The sequence below is a fragment of the Diachasmimorpha longicaudata genome, unplaced genomic scaffold (assembly GCF_034640455.1).
Source record: "Diachasmimorpha longicaudata isolate KC_UGA_2023 unplaced genomic scaffold, iyDiaLong2 ctg00000132.1, whole genome shotgun sequence".
Classification (NCBI taxonomy): domain Eukaryota; kingdom Metazoa; phylum Arthropoda; class Insecta; order Hymenoptera; family Braconidae; genus Diachasmimorpha; species Diachasmimorpha longicaudata.
Window position 1 is genome coordinate 12,390 of NW_026973943.1, and position 23,285 is coordinate 35,674.

The 23,285-nt window shown below is 40.2% G+C and overlaps 2 protein-coding genes across 2 annotated transcripts; both read right to left on the minus strand.

The window, feature by feature from the left end:
- Positions 1 to 8,550: 8,550 nt before the first annotated feature.
- Positions 8,551 to 10,697, minus strand: LOC135171965 (ribosome biogenesis protein BRX1 homolog). Its single transcript, XM_064138378.1, has 3 exons — positions 10,486 to 10,697; positions 9,752 to 10,028; positions 8,551 to 9,570 (listed from the first exon to the last, which is right to left on the minus strand). The coding sequence occupies exons 1-3, from the start codon at positions 10,603 to 10,605 to the stop codon at positions 9,086 to 9,088; spliced, it is 882 nt and encodes a 293-aa protein (XP_063994448.1). The 5' UTR covers positions 10,606 to 10,697; the 3' UTR covers positions 8,551 to 9,085.
- Positions 10,698 to 20,926: 10,229 nt separating this feature from the next.
- Positions 20,927 to 23,074, minus strand: LOC135171968 (ribosome biogenesis protein BRX1 homolog). Its single transcript, XM_064138380.1, has 3 exons — positions 22,862 to 23,074; positions 22,128 to 22,404; positions 20,927 to 21,946 (listed from the first exon to the last, which is right to left on the minus strand). The coding sequence occupies exons 1-3, from the start codon at positions 22,979 to 22,981 to the stop codon at positions 21,462 to 21,464; spliced, it is 882 nt and encodes a 293-aa protein (XP_063994450.1). The 5' UTR covers positions 22,982 to 23,074; the 3' UTR covers positions 20,927 to 21,461.
- Between the last annotated feature and the right edge of the window lie 211 nt (positions 23,075 to 23,285).

Here is a 23,285-nt window from a genome sequence, read left to right on the forward strand (position 1 = left end):
TCGTATTCATTCAAGCGAATTTTCCAGCGCATTAATTTAGATGTAGGGTCCTTGGTGTTGTGGAGCCAAACCAGTGGGCGATGGTCCGTGATAAGGGTAAATTGGTGGCCATATAGATAGGGTGGAAAATGTTCTACTGCGAAAATGATAGCCAAAAGCTCCTTTTCAGTGGTAGAGTACCTCGTTTCCGTCTCACTCAAAGTCCTGGACGCGTAGGCAATTGGAAGGTCTTTACCTACAGGACCTTGACTGAGTACAGCCCCTATCGTGTAATTTGAGACATCAGTTGTAACGAGAAATGGTTCTGTGAATTTCGGGTATTGAAGTAGGGGTACAGAGCAAAGGATGTCGCATAGTTTTTGAAAAACATCTTTTGCTGAATTATCCCAGACAAAAGCGTTTTGTTTTTTCAACAGGCGGGTGAGTGGTTTGGCGATTCGAGCCATATCTTTACTGAAACGCCTGTAATAACCGACGAGGCCAAGCAATTGTTTTATGTTTTTCCTAGTTTTGGGGATGGGGAAATTTTTAATAGCTTTTATTTTTCCCGGATCAGGTTTTACACCTTGGTCTGTGATTTGATGACCTAAGTAAATTAATTCTTTTCGAAGGAAATGGCATTTTTCAGGTTGAAGAGTTAAACCTGCGTCTCGAAGACGTGCCATTAGCGATTTCAATTTACGAGCGTGTTCTTCCAAGGAAGTCGCATAGACAACGATATCGTCCATGTAGACAAAAAGCTCAATTTCTTGAAGGCCTCATAGCACCATGTCCATCATGCACTGGAATGTAGCTGGAGCGGTTTTGAGTCCAAAAGGCATTTTATTAAATTCGAAGAATCCAAAGGGGGTTGAGAAAGCCGTTTTATGCCGCGATTTGACATCCATAGGGATTTGATGAAATCCCGAGGCCAAGTCTAGTGTACTGAAATATTTTGCTGAGCCTAATTGATCTAGAATATCTGTGATGTTGGAAAGGGGGTACGCATCACTAATTGTTTTCTCCTTTAGTGCTCTATAGTCAATGAGCATTCGCCATCGTGGTTTACCGAAAGCATTGGCTTTCTTGGGAACTACCCAAACAGGTGAATTGTAAGGGGATGTTGATGGGGATACGACATTATTTTCTGATAAGCTATCTACTTGTTTCCTGATTTCCTCTCTATGCATAGAGAGGAAGCGGAATGGTTTTGTATTGACCGGGATTTCATCAGTGGTGAACAATGTATGTTTTGCATAGTTTCTCGAGCCTAATTTCTCACCTGGCAAGTAGAACTGATAACGAAATTGAAAGTTAACTTTGAGGACACTTGTTTTTTCCTCCTCATCTAGATTTGACAATTCTAGTGATTTTACCAATTTGGAAATTCTGTTGGCAGTATTTTTGGACTGTGTTTTAAATGTGTCATTAATAGGAGCTTCTTTTGAGGCAGGTGGTGCAGTCTCAAAGTTTTCTAATTTTGCAGCGGGTATAGTGAGAGCGGCGTGATTAGTGGTGCAGTTGATTACATAGGATTTTGCTATTCCTACGTTTTGTTCTACTAAAACTTCGGCTAAAAAGACTCTCGGCCCGGAGTTTATCCTCGGCATAGATCCTGATTGCATTTGTAAGTTTTCGATCGGAATATTGACCAATAGTTTTGTTCGAGGTGGTAATTCTAGGGAGACGTGAGGCTTTGATTTCAAAGGTTTACTCTCGAGAAAAAATTCTTTATCACCAAAGCTAAGAATGTTAGGATAGTTTTTTCTGAGAAATATCGCGGCTTCTTGTTCTTCCAAAAACTCAATTCCGAGAATTCCATCTTGTATTATGGGAAATTTATTGTTAATTACTTGAAATTTAATTTCAAGGCCTTCTATTGGAATTACGATTTGTTCTTCAGTAGTGAGAATACCTGAGCCGATCCCTATTACTTCGTATTTAATATTAGAATCGATAATGGCTTTTGAGTTCACCACTTCCCTCTTGTTTAAATTTAATTGTGATCCGATATCAATTAGAAAATTGGAGGAATTTCTAACGAATTTGATATCATTTAGTGAGATTGAAGGGAGTTTTTTTAATTCCGTCGGCTTTAGTGTACTCGTGGTGCCCCGTTTCCGCTGGGGTGAAATCACGTGGGTAACGTGGAGTGCCTGGCGTCACTCAAACCCCCAGAACGGAGCCTCTACTTTAGTCTATCCTCTTTGGATGAGATGAAGCTACCAGTTACTAAAAGTAGAAATACATTACCGTGCTACAACGAGTGTTCCTTGATAATTTTAATTCAGATTTTATCGCTTATCGCTCCTTATTTCTCCAAATGGTGCTAACTATTCCAACCTTCCTCCTCCTACAGAAATGAGATATCCTCCCCATCAACCCTCTTTCGACCTTTCTCAGGTCCTTGACCAAATTAGAAGCTTCCTCGATCTCTTCCTCCATAAACTCGCTGCTTTAGTTGAAAGTTTTGGCCGCACCAACAAAGTCGCCCACATCTCTAACCTATATCAACCGTTCTCGCAGACCACCCCCACTTCAAACCTCCCTTCCTCTTCCCTGTCCGCCCCGGCGAACTTTACAACCTCAACTAATTCTGCCTGCCCTGGACTCAAAATCTTGCAATGGAATGCCCGCAGTCTTAGACCAAAGCTAGGTGACCTCCAAAATATTGCCTTCAACTATGATGTCATTATCCTTTCTGAAACCTGGCTCAAACCCTCTCATCCTCACACCGCCCTCCGCGGCTTTTATCTCTACAGAGATGACCTTCTAAACCAACAGGGGGGTGGCATTGCCATCGCGATCAAAGAATCTATACGCTTCACCCGAATTCCTAACCTTAACCTCATCTCCCCAAACCTCCACGTCATTGGCATTAATATCTCCTCCAAAGATGGACCCCTAGCTATCTTCTCTCTTTACAAAAACCCCCACGCCAGAGTTCACTCCTCAAAATGGTCTCAACTTTTCTCCAAATCCGCCAATGCCCACGCTTCCATCATAGCTAGGGACTTCAACTCCCACTCAGAGGCTTGGGGTAGCTCCCATTCCTGTCCCCCTGGCTCTGAACTCCTAGAAGCTCTTGCGAACTCCAATCTCTTACCCGTGAACGATGGCTCTCTCACCCGAATCACTCCCCCCAACTCGCCCCCCTCATGCCTTGACCTCACTCTATCATCCCCCAATATAGCTCTCCAATCTTCTTGGCATGTTCTTAAAGACCACATGGGTAGCGACCACTACCCCATTGCCACTCTTCTGAACGTTCCTCCCGACAAATTCAAACGTTTTTCCTACAAAATCAACCACTCCAAGGTAGATTAGGATGCCTTCCAAGACTACCGTGAAGCTAATGAAAACCTCATTAACAATACTCCAAATTCCATGTCCCCCAACTCAAATACGAATCCTTAATTGACGTCATTATGTTAGCAATCCAAGTCTCGTCTCCAAAACCCAAGGACTCGTCTAAATACTTCAACAAAAGTAACCGCAGATCCTCTCCCCCAGCTCCCTGGTGGAACGAAAACTGCTCACATGCCGTCACCCTCAGAAGGAAGGACACATCCCTTTTCAGAAAAGCCATTTGTCTAGACCACTACATTGCGATGAAAAACCAATCTGCCCTTACCAAACTCACCCTCAGAAAAGAAAAATTAAAAGGCTGGTCCACATTTTGTGAATCCCTAAGTAGAGACACCCCCATTAACCTAGTCTGGCAAAAAATCAAGTAGTTCAAAAACCGCAAGGCATACACCTCCACAAATTTTCCTCATCAAGACAATGAATCTGCCGATCAAATGCGGCATTTCATCTTCGACTTCTGTCCCAAACTCCCGCCCAACTACATCCCCCCCCCCGCCCCCCTTCCAAAGCAACACCTTTCTTCAAAAAGAGTTCAGCCCACATGAACTCAAACATGCTCTCTCCGCTACTAAAAACACCTCTTTTCCAGGCCTGGATAAAATCGACTATTTTCTTTTGTAAAAAATCCCTAACTCCTACAAAAACTGTCTTCTAGACATCTTCAACTCCCTCCTTAACTCCGGCCAATTTCCAGATTCTTGGACAAAATTGTTAGTATTCCTTCTCCCCAAAAATACCCCGGGCAAATTTCGTTCCATATCCCTTGCTTCCTGCACCGTGAAACTTCTCGGAAAATTAATAGCCAACCGCCTCATGTGGTGGCTAGAAACTGAACAAGTTCTGCCCAATAATCACTTCGGTTTCAGAAAACTCCGATCCTGCGCTGACAACCTCTCTATCTTAAGCACCGAAATCCTTACAGTTTTCGCATCCAACCAATTCACTGCATGTGTCTTCATCGACATAAAGGGAGCATTTGACAACGTCAACCCCCTCACTTTATACAATGACCTAGCCTGTATAGGAATACCCCAAAAATTAGCTGACTTCGTCTACTTCCTACTAGCTTTCCGCCAACTCTACTTCGTGACACAAGGTGAGCTCAACGGCCCCTACCCTATTTAACATTTATACTTCTTTCCTACCCCAACTTCACCAGTTCCAGGCTGAATCTATCGCCTTCGCCGACGACCTCGTAATCTTTTCTCGCAACTCCAACCTCTCCTCTTGTTTGGAATCTGTAGAAGAAGCAACCAATTCCATAGCCAATCATCAATCTGCCAGAAACCTTGAAATCTCCCCTGAAAAATCTCACCTAATCATCTTTTCTAAAAAACACTTCATCCCTTCCGACCACCACATCTCTATCAACGACACTCTCATTCAAGCCAAAGAAACCACCAAATTTCTTGGGGTCACCTTGGATTTCCGGTTCTCCTTCTCCCCTCACATCTCAGCCTTAACCAGTAAATGTACCAAAGTTATTTCACTCATCAAATCCCTCAGAAAAACCTGGTATCGGGCACACCCCAATAATCTCATCACCTTCTACAGAGGTCTAATTCGGAGCTCCATAGAATATGACAGTCACATTCTTCGGTACTCAAACTTCTCTCACTTCGACAAACTCAACAAGCTTCAATACAAAGCCCTCCGTTTTGCTATTGGTCTTAGAAATTCTACCCCCACGAACGTTATCCTTGCTGAAGCTGCTGAACCCCCTCTAAATCTACGTCATTTCCCAACTTTCGAATAGGTATATGGCTAAATGTTTCTCCCAATCACTCCATCCTGCTCTCGACATGCTCGCCTCCCTACACTCGATTCTTTCTAGGAAAAACTCCAACATCCATAACATAAAAACTGATTTCCCCATTTACCGCTCGTACACCAAACTCTTACAGCACAAGCACCGAATTCACTCCCACTCCCTAGCTAACCCTTACCAATTTCCGTTCTCTCTCATCAATTCCCCGCCTCTAATCAACACTTCCATTGGCCATTCTTTAAAGAATGCCAAAAACATAACTACCACCCTGTCTGATGAGTTATCTAAGAACAATTTTGACCTCCACACTCAAATTTACACTGATGGGTCGAAAACACGTGAGGGCTCCTATGTGGCCTTTGCAGTCGTTGTCCCCTCTAAAGATACCGTCATCAAACACAAGATAACTTCTTATGCCTCGATTTTTACAGCGAAAGCCCTAGCCTTATTAACTTCCCTCCAAACCATTGATTCCCTTAAAATCGAATGCTCCGTTATCCTCTCAGACTCCCTCAGCGTTCTGACAGCCCTATCCCATCTTTCAAACCAAAAATCTTCCTCTCACATAGTCTATGAAATCCTCAAACTCTACTCAAATCTCTCCCTCAATGGATACCACATCTCTCTCATCTGGATTCCCTCCCACGCGGGAATCCCAGGCAATGAATTAGCTGATCGTCACGCCAAAGAGGCCACTACCAACGGCATCTTTCATAACACCTGCATCCCCCACTCTGACTTCAGAGAATCTTTCTCGAGGAGCCTGAAAGCCAAAACCGCCAAACTCCTCAGAACCCAAAGCATCCGTAAAGGCTCCCTCTACTTTAAACACTTCTACAAAGGTTTTCACCCACCCCCCTGGTTCCACTCCTTAGGTATTGACAGACCCCAAATCTCCTCAATCTCTAGAATGAGATCCAACCATTTCAACCTCAACGACAGCCTCTTCCGCAAAAATATAGTCAACTCTCCACTCTGTAAATGTCACCTTCCCGAAACCCTATCACATATTTTCTGGTTCTGAACACACCCCCTTTGTGAAAGCCCTGAAAAAGTTAAAAATTTCCTCATTCAACATCCTAAAGCTCATCTCTCACCCAAGCACCAAAGTTGCCTTCCTCATTCACAACTACTTAAAATCTATCCACAAATCAGTCTAACCATTGTATCTGAAATGGGTAGAAAGAAATGCCATCGGTCTCTTCGAAGTAATCTTTCATCAGCAAAGACAATTCAGCAAATTAATCGCAGGGAGGTTAATCAGCATTGGGAAAGGTTACTCAGATGTGACTATTCTAAAGTGCCAATTGTTTACTCTATCAGTATTTTTAATAGTTCAATCATTGAGAGAGGTCGAAGACATTTAGATGAATCAATGGAGAAAACTTGTCTCCCAGAAAATTTGAGTTTATTAGTTTTTTACATCTCTTGGCAAAGTTTCTCATCCCTAAGATCTTGTGACAATGCTCTCCACGCTCATTGTACTGCTATTCTCATTAACCATTTGTTGAATTTCAAGTATGCAACGATCCTACATACACCACGAGACTATGGGAAAGTTATCTGGAAATTTTCTCGATTTATGGAAAAGATTCAGCGCCTCGAAGAGATGAAGACAACGCCAACAACACCACGTGCATCAGCGATACAGCAGTTTGTCGAGTGGTTGCAAAGTCATGGAGCGAAAATTGAAGGTGTCAGCATCACTGAATTTGCAGGCTTCGCAGGACCTTGGGATCAGAGCTGACAAAGATTATCATGCGAATGAACTGGTATGGGAGATTCCTAGAGAAGTCATTTTTAGTATTGAGACTGCTGCTCCAGAACTATCTTCCATCATGAATGACCAATTAATCAAAACATGCCACAAGTCGCCCTGGCTATTGCTCTCCTGGTAGAAAAGCACAAGGATAGTTCGAAGTGGAAACCTTATCAGGACATATACTTTTAGGAATACATTAAGATTAATTATTGTATTGTTACTGTAAACTAACTTTTATGAAACAAGTGGCAATGTATTTTGATCTCTCTTTAATCAGAAAATAGATTCTTTTTTATTCAGGGCCAGACGATGATAGAGTGAATTATTGCAATTATTTGTCTTCAATGGTTGTTTTCCATTCGCCTGAATAAGAAAGGACAATTTTTATTTGATCGATAATTAATTAAATTACGATTGAAGAATGATAAATTGTCAGCTTTTGTACTTCTTAGTTATTGTTATATTTTTCGTATCAATTGAGTGCAGCTATTTTTTATACAAAAAATTAATCATTTGAAAAATTAAAAAATTATTTCAGTTCAAACTACAATCGTTGAAATGTCACTGGAGTTGAAAAAAAATTGTCTATATGAAATATATTGAAAAAATTTAGAGTTCTCACTGGTATTTAGACGATTGTAAAAATTAGTATAAAAAATGTTGATGATAAAAAAAACATCTTCCATCTTTCATTGTAATTCGACGATAATCGATGGCAGAAGTACATGAAAATGAAAATGTGAATGAGCACCGAGACGAATATTATTAACAGTAATGGGTAATGATTTAAAAAAATAAGTGAATTACATTTATAAGAAAAAAAAGTTTATGAAAATATATATTTATCTATGTCTTCTGTGAAGATAGAAAATAGTACTCTCTCACTCTATATTGATGATATCGAAATTGAATTAAAAAACTGGACAGAGATGCAAATAAAAGTGTAATTTAGAGTCGAAAGAAAAAGAAATATTTTGAAAAATCACAATCTCGAATTGTATACATGAGACGATCTAATAGTGCAGTCAGACTTTATTGAAAAGGAATAAGAAACTATGTAAATAATGATGTTTAACGACCATGAAACATTGTTCAAGTTCCAATTCACCTTTTTTTTCTATCATAAGAAACTTTGGTTTTTGATTATCTCAACGTGGAAAAGAAAGTAATACATTTGTGTTTCCTTTTTTTAAGAAGCATCCAACGATAGTAAACCACTTGCGTTAATTTTTTTTTTTTTTTTAGGCTTACCTGAGTGTATTTTTTATTATATATTTTGTGAGAGTGTAATGCCATTTCGATAAAAGGAAACTGGGCAGAAGTTGTCCCTGGAGTAATTAACAAATTGGCTGAAACTAAATACACCGAAAAATTTAAAAATTTCAATTTCATTCACTTCATATTTTTCCTCATATCCTGGAACTGCCATATCAAAGAATTGAGCTTGATCATAAAGTATTAATGAAAAAGCAAAAGTTTTAATGAAACGGAGAAACTTAAATTCAAACAGAATATTGACGGAAAATTCGTGAATAACAAAAAAATCTACCTGTATATTATATCATCGTAAATGAAACGAAGCGAGGATCAAAGTAATTGATTTAATGAGTAAATGAAAATAATTGAAGTGACGGAGAGGTAATGAGAATGGAGCAAAATGATATATCATTAATTTAGAGGTTTAAAAGTATAATAGAATTCAGTATATGTACAGTATTTGTAAAACATGTTTATAATTTGTATGGAAAAATAAATAATTGATATAAAATCATCCTTGTATTGTAATTTTCATTACGATGCAGAAGGAAATCACCCGTCCGCTATCTATATATGAAACTTTCTGTCGCCGCCGGCCGCCAGAATCGACGGTGGCGCCTCCCACCGCCGGGATCATTACTAATATTGACGTGAACTTCTACTAAGTCGATTCCTCGTTGACCGAAACCGTCGACAAGTACCTCGGGACGCCATGCGTGACGCTGTGTGCCGTTGGCTACTCATTAATGACAATTAACTATGTCATTTAGACAGGTCGTTTGACAGTCGTTAGTCGGTGATTGTCAGACTACTTTTATCGTTTGTGATTGTCAGACTCCAACAAACGAATCCTACACCCAAAAATTGAAAAAAACTATTTGGGGACATAAAAATGGCGTTGAGTGGCGCGTCCGGGGATTGCCCCGGAGTGGGGCCTTCACCAATGGTTCTCATTTAAATATGTCATCCAATGGATTAAACGCATACGAGACCTCAGGCTTGTGCGCCTTCTGTGCCGTCTTCTGCTCGAGTCTATTTATATACTTTCCACCAGCTTTCTTATTGACGGCTTGACGATACTTCGCTGGAGAGATGTAAAAGTAGTTGTCCCAGAGGGTTTCTCCCCCGAAACTCCCGGCGAATATTTTCACTGGATTTAAAATAAATCTGGGACCTATTTCTGCTAATCCTCCATCTTCAGTCAGGATCTGGTAGTTTCTGAAGTATATCCTGTTGTCCAGGACGCTGAATGTGTAGATGTGGTCGAAGAAGGGCTTGCTTTTGGGGTGGTGGTTGGGCACACCAAATATCTGGGTGAACAACTCTCGCAGGAGGGCGTAGTGAGGATTTTTTGAAAAGTTCTCATCGAAGGAGAGAATTGGACGTGATCCCTTTAGGCAATTGCCTGTCACTTTCATTTCTCCCATTGTGTAAACTGTGAAAATTGATAGTTTAAATAAATTTGAACGTTTCAAAAAGTTAATGAATTAAAATGAGAAAATGAAAAAAAAAAAAGCAAAAAATCAAAACCTCATTGGAAAATAGAAATTCAAAGATTAGGACAGAAGTAGGAAATAAATTTGAAAAGACAATATGGAATTGCCAGATTAACTTACTATTCTCAACCAAAAATTTGGCAGAGGGACCACTTTTGACATTTGAAAACCACATGTAGAGATCTCTCTTCCTCCTCCCTTCGAATAAAACCGCCTTGTTACAATTTTTGGCTTCGCAAATCTCGTTCACCACCTGGAGGTTCTTCTGCCTTTCCATTTTAGCTTCTGTTCGATGATGAGGCATGAGTGACTTCAAATCCTCCATCAAGTGACGGTCTCGATGATTTATCCCTCTGGACGCGAAGACCAAGACCCTTTGTCGGTTCGTCCATTTTTCCTGGAAGTAAAGAGGTGGATGAAACAGAGTGACCTTAGTTCGCTCAGCGTTATCTGCTGAATGAACCACGGAATTTGAATACATCAGATCTCAGTTTTGAGTTTTTGAAATAAAAAAATTTGTTTTCATTTCAATGATATTTTCACTCCACTGGTGTCGAGTTATAAACGATTGACAATTATCCGTTTCTCTTGCTGTATCTATCAGGAGTATGGAAGAAAGTCAACAGTTTGGATTTTATATCAGGACAACGCACTTGCATCATAAGCTCTACAATAAATTGTATGATTACATAGAAATCCTATACACTCGTCTGTTGTTTTTGTTGCATTATTAATGAATGTTCCATCGATCTCTCAAGAGATGAATTTAGATCGAACAAAAAAACTCAATTCCAATCTTTTCTTCTTCTGAATAATATTCCAATAATGACATCGAAATGACATGAACAACCAACCCTTTTAACTGGTGGCTCATCTGACGACCTCTTAGCAGGAAGGACTTCTCCCTCGTCCTTAGGTATTCCTTGCTTCACATTTTCCATTTCCCTTTTCCGTTTCAGTGACTTGTTTGTCATTTTTCAATGAAAAAAAATACTCAACACTTCTAACACAATACGATTGATGTTCTGCACGTGGAGGACTTAGGATTTAGGTTAGGTTTAGGTGAACGCCTGGCGGGGAGAAAATGGCGACATGCAGACCCTAGGGTCCCCACAGTGTTAGAGAAAAATGGAGGCGGGAAAGAATAAAACTAGAGTATGAAATTAACAAATTCTTTCTTACCTTTTAATCAAGATCTAAAATACAATATTTGAAAAAACGATGACTAGCACGCATTCGTAAATCCCTTTGTCATCTTACAAAAGTACTAAATCAATACAATATTTTGTTTTTCTATTCAATATTGTAAACGCTAAGCACCGTACGAATGTAAATAGCAATTTCATTTCGTCGTTTTTTTTTTAAGGGAATAAATGTAACAATTGTGATGGCTATTTCGTTGATTTTTATGCTTATTATTTCCAAACGGTTTCTTCAAATTCAGTCGATGAATTATTACATTTAAAACTGAAGATTCAACAAATACTGAAATTTAACATAAAGGAAAATTTTCCAGTTGGCTTTGTATGCTTTTTTTTCAATTCATTATTCACGATAAATAAGTAATTCAATAGGTTAATTGATCCAATGATGATCTACATTGGATCATACTGGAGGAAGACGAATGCAATATGGCGGAACACGCTGAGGTGCCAAAAATTCTAGGAGATCTCTTGCAAAGAGGATAGACCAAAGTAGTGGCTCAGTTCTGGGGGTTTAACTGACGCCAGTTTCTCCACGTTACCGACACGATTTCACCCCCGAGCAGCCCCCTGACACTCAGCCAAACTACTGTCCCCGCTAATGAAGCCATCGAGGTGGCGTTACACGACTTAACGGTAGGCCGCGCCATTACAGCATCGTTCAAACAGCGATGTTGTTTCTCGGAGTCATTCACGATAATTATGGGCAAGACAATAATGGCAAGATATTATTTTGTGTATAATAATTTATTGATAAATACATCGTTGAATTGTCATGTTTTTGATAGTTTCGCCATTTTGTTCTTTTCTTGAACAAAAAAGGCCGAGGCCGAGGGGTCTGTCCCTCGGGTGGTTTGTCCTTTTGAATTGACTCTAGATTGATACTATTAATAGAGATCGGGTTCAAGGTAGGTTGATGAGGTTTGTCAGGATGTTCTTGGTGATTTCCTGCGTCGGTGGAGGCTGAACACCCGCCTGAGTCCGGAGCCCACTTCTTGGAGCATGTTTCCACGGCTCGCAGGTCGAATCGTTCAGTGGCTCCACGTTTCACTCCCCTGCCCAGTTCCTGAAGCGGTGACCCGGAGGAATTCACCGTTAGCGAACAGGAGGATGGAACAGAGCGATCTCGCTGGAGTGAAGTCGATGTATCTTCTTCATTTTTTCCCTGCTGATTGGCTGTCGTCGTCATTGTCGATATGAAGGATGAGTGATTTTATATTATGTGTTTTCAAGGGTTTGTCCACGATCTCATTACAACTAGGTACAATGATCCCGCGCACCAGGAATAAAGTACCGACTGATTTTTCAATATTATGAAAGTCCTGTTCTCCACTTGAAAGCTCATCCTCATTGAGTTTTGGAAGGGGTGACTCACCTGCGCAGGTGAGCATCCCTTTCAAATCCCTGGGATAAGAGGTTTCAGACTCTACATTTTCCGTCCAATAGGTGTGGGTTTCAGGTAAGGTATATTTGTCAAGAGGGTTGCGGGACAGGGCATCGGCATTGGAATTTATTTTTCCAGGCTTGTAAATGGTGGTATGGTCGTATTCATTCAAGCGAATTTTCCAGCGCATTAATTTAGATGTAGGGTCCTTGGTGTTGTGGAGCCAAACCAGTGGGCGATGGTCCGTGATAAGGGTAAATTGGTGGCCATATAGATAGGGTGGAAAATGTTCTACTGCGAAAATGATAGCCAAAAGCTCCTTTTCAGTGGTAGAGTACCTCGTTTCCGTCTCACTCAAAGTCCTGGACGCGTAGGCAATTGGAAGGTCTTTACCTACAGGACCTTGACTGAGTACAGCCCCTATCGTGTAATTTGAGACATCAGTTGTAACGAGAAATGGTTCTGTGAATTTCGGGTATTGAAGTAGGGGTACAGAGCAAAGGATGTCGCATAGTTTTTGAAAAACATCTTTTGCTGAATTATCCCAGACAAAAGCGTTTTGTTTTTTCAACAGGCGGGTGAGTGGTTTGGCGATTCGAGCCATATCTTTACTGAAACGCCTGTAATAACCGACGAGGCCAAGCAATTGTTTTATGTTTTTCCTAGTTTTGGGGATGGGGAAATTTTTAATAGCTTTTATTTTTCCCGGATCAGGTTTTACACCTTGGTCTGTGATTTGATGACCTAAGTAAATTAATTCTTTTCGAAGGAAATGGCATTTTTCAGGTTGAAGAGTTAAACCTGCGTCTCGAAGACGTGCCATTAGCGATTTCAATTTACGAGCGTGTTCTTCCAAGGAAGTCGCATAGACAACGATATCGTCCATGTAGACAAAAAGCTCAATTTCTTGAAGGCCTCATAGCACCATGTCCATCATGCACTGGAATGTAGCTGGAGCGGTTTTGAGTCCAAAAGGCATTTTATTAAATTCGAAGAATCCAAAGGGGGTTGAGAAAGCCGTTTTATGCCGCGATTTGACATCCATAGGGATTTGATGAAATCCCGAGGCCAAGTCTAGTGTACTGAAATATTTTGCTGAGCCTAATTGATCTAGAATATCTGTGATGTTGGAAAGGGGGTACGCATCACTAATTGTTTTCTCCTTTAGTGCTCTATAGTCAATGAGCATTCGCCATCGTGGTTTACCGAAAGCATTGGCTTTCTTGGGAACTACCCAAACAGGTGAATTGTAAGGGGATGTTGATGGGGATACGACATTATTTTCTGATAAGCTATCTACTTGTTTCCTGATTTCCTCTCTATGCATAGAGAGGAAGCGGAATGGTTTTGTATTGACCGGGATTTCATCAGTGGTGAACAATGTATGTTTTGCATAGTTTCTCGAGCCTAATTTCTCACCTGGCAAGTAGAACTGATAACGAAATTGAAAGTTAACTTTGAGGACACTTGTTTTTTCCTCCTCATCTAGATTTGACAATTCTAGTGATTTTACCAATTTGGAAATTCTGTTGGCAGTATTTTTGGACTGTGTTTTAAATGTGTCATTAATAGGAGCTTCTTTTGAGGCAGGTGGTGCAGTCTCAAAGTTTTCTAATTTTGCAGCGGGTATAGTGAGAGCGGCGTGATTAGTGGTGCAGTTGATTACATAGGATTTTGCTATTCCTACGTTTTGTTCTACTAAAACTTCGGCTAAAAAGACTCTCGGCCCGGAGTTTATCCTCGGCATAGATCCTGATTGCATTTGTAAGTTTTCGATCGGAATATTGACCAATAGTTTTGTTCGAGGTGGTAATTCTAGGGAGACGTGAGGCTTTGATTTCAAAGGTTTACTCTCGAGAAAAAATTCTTTATCACCAAAGCTAAGAATGTTAGGATAGTTTTTTCTGAGAAATATCGCGGCTTCTTGTTCTTCCAAAAACTCAATTCCGAGAATTCCATCTTGTATTATGGGAAATTTATTGTTAATTACTTGAAATTTAATTTCAAGGCCTTCTATTGGAATTACGATTTGTTCTTCAGTAGTGAGAATACCTGAGCCGATCCCTATTACTTCGTATTTAATATTAGAATCGATAATGGCTTTTGAGTTCACCACTTCCCTCTTGTTTAAATTTAATTGTGATCCGATATCAATTAGAAAATTGGAGGAATTTCTAACGAATTTGATATCATTTAGTGAGATTGAAGGGAGTTTTTTTAATTCCGTCGGCTTTAGTGTACTCGTGGTGCCCCGTTTCCGCTGGGGTGAAATCACGTGGGTAACGTGGAGTGCCTGGCGTCACTCAAACCCCCAGAACGGAGCCTCTACTTTAGTCTATCCTCTTTGGATGAGATGAAGCTACCAGTTACTAAAAGTAGAAATACATTACAGTGCTACAACGAGTGTTCCTTGATAATTTTAATTCAGATTTTATCGCTTATCGCTCCTTATTTCTCCAAATGGTGCTAACTATTCCAACCTTCCTCCTCCTACAGAAATGAGATATCCTCCCCATCAACCCTCTTTCGACCTTTCTCAGGTCCTTGACCAAATTAGAAGCTTCCTCGATCTCTTCCTCCATAAACTCGCTGCTTTAGTTGAAAGTTTTGGCCGCACCAACAAAGTCGCCCACATCTCTAACCTATATCAACCGTTCTCGCAGACCACCCCCACTTCAAACCTCCCTTCCTCTTCCCTGTCCGCCCCGGCGAACTTTACAACCTCAACTAATTCTGCCTGCCCTGGACTCAAAATCTTGCAATGGAATGCCCGCAGTCTTAGACCAAAGCTAGGTGACCTCCAAAATATTGCCTTCAACTATGATGTCATTATCCTTTCTGAAACCTGGCTCAAACCCTCTCATCCTCACACCGCCCTCCGCGGCTTTTATCTCTACAGAGATGACCTTCTAAACCAACAGGGGGGTGGCATTGCCATCGCGATCAAAGAATCTATACGCTTCACCCGAATTCCTAACCTTAACCTCATCTCCCCAAACCTCCACGTCATTGGCATTAATATCTCCTCCAAAGATGGACCCCTAGCTATCTTCTCTCTTTACAAAAACCCCCACGCCAGAGTTCACTCCTCAAAATGGTCTCAACTTTTCTCCAAATCCGCCAATGCCCACGCTTCCATCATAGCTAGGGACTTCAACTCCCACTCAGAGGCTTGGGGTAGCTCCCATTCCTGTCCCCCTGGCTCTGAACTCCTAGAAGCTCTTGCGAACTCCAATCTCTTACCCGTGAACGATGGCTCTCTCACCCGAATCACTCCCCCCAACTCGCCCCCCTCATGCCTTGACCTCACTCTATCATCCCCCAATATAGCTCTCCAATCTTCTTGGCATGTTCTTAAAGACCACATGGGTAGCGACCACTACCCCATTGCCACTCTTCTGAACGTTCCTCCCGACAAATTCAAACGTTTTTCCTACAAAATCAACCACTCCAAGGTAGATTAGGATGCCTTCCAAGACTACCGTGAAGCTAATGAAAACCTCATTAACAATACTCCAAATTCCATGTCCCCCAACTCAAATACGAATCCTTAATTGACGTCATTATGTTAGCAATCCAAGTCTCGTCTCCAAAACCCAAGGACTCGTCTAAATACTTCAACAAAAGTAACCGCAGATCCTCTCCCCCAGCTCCCTGGTGGAACGAAAACTGCTCACATGCCGTCACCCTCAGAAGGAAGGACACATCCCTTTTCAGAAAAGCCATTTGTCTAGACCACTACATTGCGATGAAAAACCAATCTGCCCTTACCAAACTCACCCTCAGAAAAGAAAAATTAAAAGGCTGGTCCACATTTTGTGAATCCCTAAGTAGAGACACCCCCATTAACCTAGTCTGGCAAAAAATCAAGTAGTTCAAAAACCGCAAGGCATACACCTCCACAAATTTTCCTCATCAAGACAATGAATCTGCCGATCAAATGCGGCATTTCATCTTCGACTTCTGTCCCAAACTCCCGCCCAACTACATCCCCCCCCCCCGCCCCCCTTCCAAAGCAACACCTTTCTTCAAAAAGAGTTCAGCCCACATGAACTCAAACATGCTCTCTCCGCTACTAAAAACACCTCTTTTCCAGGCCTGGATAAAATCGACTAGTTTCTTTTGTAAAAAATCCCTAACTCCTACAAAAACTGTCTTCTAGACATCTTCAACTCCCTCCTTAACTCCGGCCAATTTCCAGATTCTTGGACAAAATTGTTAGTATTCCTTCTCCCCAAAAATACCCCGGGCAAATTTCGTTCCATATCCCTTGCTTCCTGCACCGTGAAACTTCTCGGAAAATTAATAGCCAACCGCCTCATGTGGTGGCTAGAAACTGAACAAGTTCTGCCCAATAATCACTTCGGTTTCAGAAAACTCCGATCCTGCGCTGACAACCTCTCTATCTTAAGCACCGAAATCCTTACAGTTTTCGCATCCAACCAATTCACTGCATGTGTCTTCATCGACATAAAGGGAGCATTTGACAACGTCAACCCCCTCACTTTATACAATGACCTAGCCTGTATAGGAATACCCCAAAAATTAGCTGACTTCGTCTACTTCCTACTAGCTTTCCGCCAACTCTACTTCGTGACACAAGGTGAGCTCAACGGCCCCTACCCTATTTAACATTTATACTTCTTTCCTACCCCAACTTCACCAGTTCCAGGCTGAATCTATCGCCTTCGCCGACGACCTCGTAATCTTTTCTCGCAACTCCAACCTCTCCTCTTGTTTGGAATCTGTAGAAGAAGCAACCAATTCCATAGCCAATCATCAATCTGCCAGAAACCTTGAAATCTCCCCTGAAAAATCTCACCTAATCATCTTTTCTAAAAAACACTTCATCCCTTCCGACCACCACATCTCTATCAACGACACTCTCATTCAAGCCAAAGAAACCACCAAATTTCTTGGGGTCACCTTGGATTTCCGGTTCTCCTTCTCCCCTCACATCTCAGCCTTAACCAGTAAATGTACCAAAGTTATTTCACTCATCAAATCCCTCAGAAAAACCTGGTATCGGGCACACCCCAATAATCTCATCACCTTCTACAGAGGTCTAATTCGGAGCTCCATAGAATATGACAGTCACATTCTTCGGTACTCAAACTTCTCTCACTTCGACAAACTCAACAAGCTTCAATACAAAGCCCTCCGTTTTGCTATTGGTCTTAGAAATTCTACCCCCACGAACGTTATCCTTGCTGAAGCTGCTGAACCCCCTCTAAATCTACGTCATTTCCCAACTTTCGAATAGGTATATGGCTAAATGTTTCTCCCAATCACTCCATCCTGCTCTCGACATGCTCGCCTCCCTACACTCGATTCTTTCTAGGAAAAACTCCAACATCCATAACATAAAAACTGATTTCCCCATTTACCGCTCGTACACCAAACTCTTACAGCACAAGCACCGAATTCACTCCCACTCCCTAGCTAACCCTTACCAATTTCCGTTCTCTCTCATCAATTCCCCGCCTCTAATCAACACTTCCATTGGCCATTCTTTAAAGAATGCCAAAAACATAACTACCACCCTGTCTGATGAGTTATCTAAGAACAATTTTGACCTCCACACTCAAATTTACACTGATGGGTCGAAAACACGTGAGGGCTCCTATGTGGCCTTTGCAGTCGTTGTCCCCTCTAAAGATACCGTCATCAAACACAAGATAACTTCTTATGCCTCGATTTTTACAGCGAAAGCCCTAGCCTTATTAACTTCCCTCCAAACCATTGATTCCCTTAAAATCGAATGCTCCGTTATCCTCTCAGACTCCCTCAGCGTTCTGACAGCCCTATCCCATCTTTCAAACCAAAAATCTTCCTCTCACATAGTCTATGAAATCCTCAAACTCTACTCAAATCTCTCCCTCAATGGATACCACATCTCTCTCATCTGGATTCCCTCCCACGCGGGAATCCCAGGCAATGAATTAGCTGATCGTCACGCCAAAGAGGCCACTACCAACGGCATCTTTCATAACACCTGCATCCCCCACTCTGACTTCAGAGAATCTTTCTCGAGGAGCCTGAAAGCCAAAACCGCCAAACTCCTCAGAACCCAAAGCATCCGTAAAGGCTCCCTCTACTTTAAACACTTCTACAAAGGTTTTCACCCACCCCCCTGGTTCCACTCCTTAGGTATTGACAGACCCCAAATCTCCTCAATCTCTAGAATGAGATCCAACCATTTCAACCTCAACGACAGCCTCTTCCGCAAAAATATAGTCAACTCTCCACTCTGTAAATGTCACCTTCCCGAAACCCTATCACATATTTTCTGGTTCTGAACACACCCCCTTTGTGAAAGCCCTGAAAAAGTTAAAAATTTCCTCATTCAACATCCTAAAGCTCATCTCTCACCCAAGCACCAAAGTTGCCTTCCTCATTCACAACTACTTAAAATCTATCCACAAATCAGTCTAACCATTGTATCTGAAATGGGTAGAAAGAAATGCCATCGGTCTCTTCGAAGTAATCTTTCATCAGCAAAGACAATTCAGCAAATTAATCGCAGGGAGGTTAATCAGCATTGGGAAAGGTTACTCAGATGTGACTATTCTAAAGTGCCAATTGTTTACTCTATCAGTATTTTTAATAGTTCAATCATTGAGAGAGGTCGAAGACATTTAGATGAATCAATGGAGAAAACTTGTCTCCCAGAAAATTTGAGTTTATTAGTTTTTTACATCTCTTGGCAAAGTTTCTCATCCCTAAGATCTTGTGACAATGCTCTCCACGCTCATTGTACTGCTATTCTCATTAACCATTTGTTGAATTTCAAGTATGCAACGATCCTACATACACCACGAGACTATGGGAAAGTTATCTGGAAATTTTCTCGATTTATGGAAAAGATTCAGCGCCTCGAAGAGATGAAGACAACGCCAACAACACCACGTGCATCAGCGATACAGCAGTTTGTCGAGTGGTTGCAAAGTCATGGAGCGAAAATTGAAGGTGTCAGCATCACTGAATTTGCAGGCTTCGCAGGACCTTGGGATCAGAGCTGACAAAGATTATCATGCGAATGAACTGGTATGGGAGATTCCTAGAGAAGTCATTTTTAGTATTGAGACTGCTGCTCCAGAACTATCTTCCATCATGAATGACCAATTAATCAAAACATGCCACAAGTCGCCCTGGCTATTGCTCTCCTGGTAGAAAAGCACAAGGATAGTTCGAAGTGGAAACCTTATCAGGACATATACTTTTAGGAATACATTAAGATTAATTATTGTATTGTTACTGTAAACTAACTTTTATGAAACAAGTGGCAATGTATTTTGATCTCTCTTTAATCAGAAAATAGATTCTTTTTTATTCAGGGCCAGACGATGATAGAGTGAATTATTGCAATTATTTGTCTTCAATGGTTGTTTTCCATTCGCCTGAATAAGAAAGGACAATTTTTATTTGATCGATAATTAATTAAATTACGATTGAAGAATGATAAATTGTCAGCTTTTGTACTTCTTAGTTATTGTTATATTTTTCGTATCAATTGAGTGCAGCTATTTTTTATACAAAAAATTAATCATTTGAAAAATTAAAAAATTATTTCAGTTCAAACTACAATCGTTGAAATGTCACTGGAGTTGAAAAAAAATTGTCTATATGAAATATATTGAAAAAATTTAGAGTTCTCACTGGTATTTAGACGATTGTAAAAATTAGTATAAAAAATGTTGATGATAAAAAAAACATCTTCCATCTTTCATTGTAATTCGACGATAATCGATGGCAGAAGTACATGAAAATGAAAATGTGAATGAGCACCGAGACGAATATTATTAACAGTAATGGGTAATGATTTAAAAAAATAAGTGAATTACATTTATAAGAAAAAAAAGTTTATGAAAATATATATTTATCTATGTCTTCTGTGAAGATAGAAAATAGTACTCTCTCACTCTATATTGATGATATCGAAATTGAATTAAAAAACTGGACAGAGATGCAAATAAAAGTGTAATTTAGAGTCGAAAGAAAAAGAAATATTTTGAAAAATCACAATCTCGAATTGTATACATGAGACGATCTAATAGTGCAGTCAGACTTTATTGAAAAGGAATAAGAAACTATGTAAATAATGATGTTTAACGACCATGAAACATTGTTCAAGTTCCAATTCACCTTTTTTTTCTATCATAAGAAACTTTGGTTTTTGATTATCTCAACGTGGAAAAGAAAGTAATACATTTGTGTTTCCTTTTTTTAAGAAGCATCCAACGATAGTAAACCACTTGCGTTAATTTTTTTTTTTTTTTTAGGCTTACCTGAGTGTATTTTTTATTATATATTTTGTGAGAGTGTAATGCCATTTCGATAAAAGGAAACTGGGCAGAAGTTGTCCCTGGAGTAATTAACAAATTGGCTGAAACTAAATACACCGAAAAATTTAAAAATTTCAATTTCATTCACTTCATATTTTTCCTCATATCCTGGAACTGCCATATCAAAGAATTGAGCTTGATCATAAAGTATTAATGAAAAAGCAAAAGTTTTAATGAAACGGAGAAACTTAAATTCAAACAGAATATTGACGGAAAATTCGTGAATAACAAAAAAATCTACCTGTATATTATATCATCGTAAATGAAACGAAGCGAGGATCAAAGTAATTGATTTAATGAGTAAATGAAAATAATTGAAGTGACGGAGAGGTAATGAGAATGGAGCAAAATGATATATCATTAATTTAGAGGTTTAAAAGTATAATAGAATTCAGTATATGTACAGTATTTGTAAAACATGTTTATAATTTGTATGGAAAAATAAATAATTGATATAAAATCATCCTTGTATTGTAATTTTCATTACGATGCAGAAGGAAATCACCCGTCCGCTATCTATATATGAAACTTTCTGTCGCCGCCGGCCGCCAGAATCGACGGTGGCGCCTCCCACCGCCGGGATCATTACTAATATTGACGTGAACTTCTACTAAGTCGATTCCTCGTTGACCGAAACCGTCGACAAGTACCTCGGGACGCCATGCGTGACGCTGTGTGCCGTTGGCTACTCATTAATGACAATTAACTATGTCATTTAGACAGGTCGTTTGACAGTCGTTAGTCGGTGATTGTCAGACTACTTTTATCGTTTGTGATTGTCAGACTCCAACAAACGAATCCTACACCCAAAAATTGAAAAAAACTATTTGGGGACATAAAAATGGCGTTGAGTGGCGCGTCCGGGGATTGCCCCGGAGTGGGGCCTTCACCAATGGTTCTCATTTAAATATGTCATCCAATGGATTAAACGCATACGAGACCTCAGGCTTGTGCGCCTTCTGTGCCGTCTTCTGCTCGAGCCTATTTATATACTTTCCACCAGCTTTCTTATTGACGGCTTGACGATACTTCGCTGGAGAGATGTAAAAGTAGTTGTCCCAGAGGGTTTCTCCCCCGAAACTCCCGGCGAATATTTTCACTGGATTTAAAATAAATCTGGGACCTATTTCTGCTAATCCTCCATCTTCAGTCAGGATCTGGTAGTTTCTGAAGTATATCCTGTTGTCCAGGACGCTGAATGTGTAGATGTGGTCGAAGAAGGGCTTGCTTTTGGGGTGGTGGTTGGGCACACCAAATATCTGGGTGAACAACTCTCGCAGGAGGGCGTAGTGAGGATTTTTTGAAAAGTTCTCATCGAAGGAGAGAATTGGACGTGATCCCTTTAGGCAATTGCCTGTCACTTTCATTTCTCCCATTGTGTAAACTGTGAAAATTGATAGTTTAAATAAATTTGAACGTTTCAAAAAGTTAATGAATTAAAATGAGAAAATGAAAAAAAAAAAAGCAAAAAATCAAAACCTCATTGGAAAATAGAAATTCAAAGATTAGGACAGAAGTAGGAAATAAATTTGAAAAGACAATATGGAATTGCCAGATTAACTTACTATTCTCAACCAAAAATTTGGCAGAGGGACCACTTTTGACATTTGAAAACCACATGTAGAGATCTCTCTTCCTCCTCCCTTCGAATAAAACCGCCTTGTTACAATTTTTGGCTTCGCAAATCTCGTTCACCACCTGGAGGTTCTTCTGCCTTTCCATTTTAGCTTCTGTTCGATGATGAGGCATGAGTGACTTCAAATCCTCCATCAAGTGACGGTCTCGATGATTTATCCCTCTGGACGCGAAGACCAAGACCCTTTGTCGGTTCGTCCATTTTTCCTGGAAGTAAAGAGGTGGATGAAACAGAGTGACCTTAGTTCGCTCAGCGTTATCTGCTGAATGAACCACGGAATTTGAATACATCAGATCTCAGTTTTGAGTTTTTGAAATAAAAAAATTTGTTTTCATTTCAATGATATTTTCACTCCACTGGTGTCGAGTTATAAACGATTGACAATTATCCGTTTCTCTTGCTGTATCTATCAGGAGTATGGAAGAAAGTCAACAGTTTGGATTTTATATCAGGACAACGCACTTGCATCATAAGCTCTACAATAAATTGTATGATTACATAGAAATCCTATACACTCGTCTGTTGTTTTTGTTGCATTATTAATGAATGTTCCATCGATCTCTCAAGAGATGAATTTAGATCGAACAAAAAAACTCAATTCCAATCTTTTCTTCTTCTGAATAATATTCCAATAATGACATCGAAATGACATGAACAACCAACCCTTTTAACTGGTGGCTCATCTGACGACCTCTTAGCAGGAAGGACTTCTCCCTCGTCCTTAGGTATTCCTTGCTTCACATTTTCCATTTCCCTTTTCCGTTTCAGTGACTTGTTTGTCATTTTTCAATGAAAAAAAATACTCAACACTTCTAACACAATACGATTGATGTTCTGCACGTGGAGGACTTAGGATTTAGGTTAGGTTTAGGTGAACGCCTGGCGGGGAGAAAATGGCGACATGCAGACCCTAGGGTCCCCACAGTGTTAGAGAAAAATGGAGGCGGGAAAGAATAAAACTAGAGTATGAAATTAACAAATTCTTTCTTACCTTTTAATCAAGATCTAAAATACAATATTTGAAAAAACGATGACTAGCACGCATTCGTAAATCCCTTTGTCATCTTACAAAAGTACTAAATCAATA

Excerpts from the sequence above, each read along its gene's own strand:
- LOC135171965 (XM_064138378.1), bottom strand. The coding sequence starts at position 10,605 with ATGACAAACAAGTCACTGAAACGGAAAAGGGAAATGGAAAATGTGAAG. Across the intron at positions 10,029-10,485 it reads ATGAGCCACCAGTTAAAAGG|GAAAAATGGACGAACCGACA; the intron begins GTTGGTTGTTCA and ends CTTTACTTCCAG. Across the intron at positions 9,571-9,751 it reads CAAATTTTTGGTTGAGAATA|TTTACACAATGGGAGAAATG; the intron begins GTAAGTTAATCT and ends CAATTTTCACAG.
- LOC135171968 (XM_064138380.1), bottom strand. The coding sequence starts at position 22,981 with ATGACAAACAAGTCACTGAAACGGAAAAGGGAAATGGAAAATGTGAAG. Across the intron at positions 22,405-22,861 it reads ATGAGCCACCAGTTAAAAGG|GAAAAATGGACGAACCGACA; the intron begins GTTGGTTGTTCA and ends CTTTACTTCCAG. Across the intron at positions 21,947-22,127 it reads CAAATTTTTGGTTGAGAATA|TTTACACAATGGGAGAAATG; the intron begins GTAAGTTAATCT and ends CAATTTTCACAG.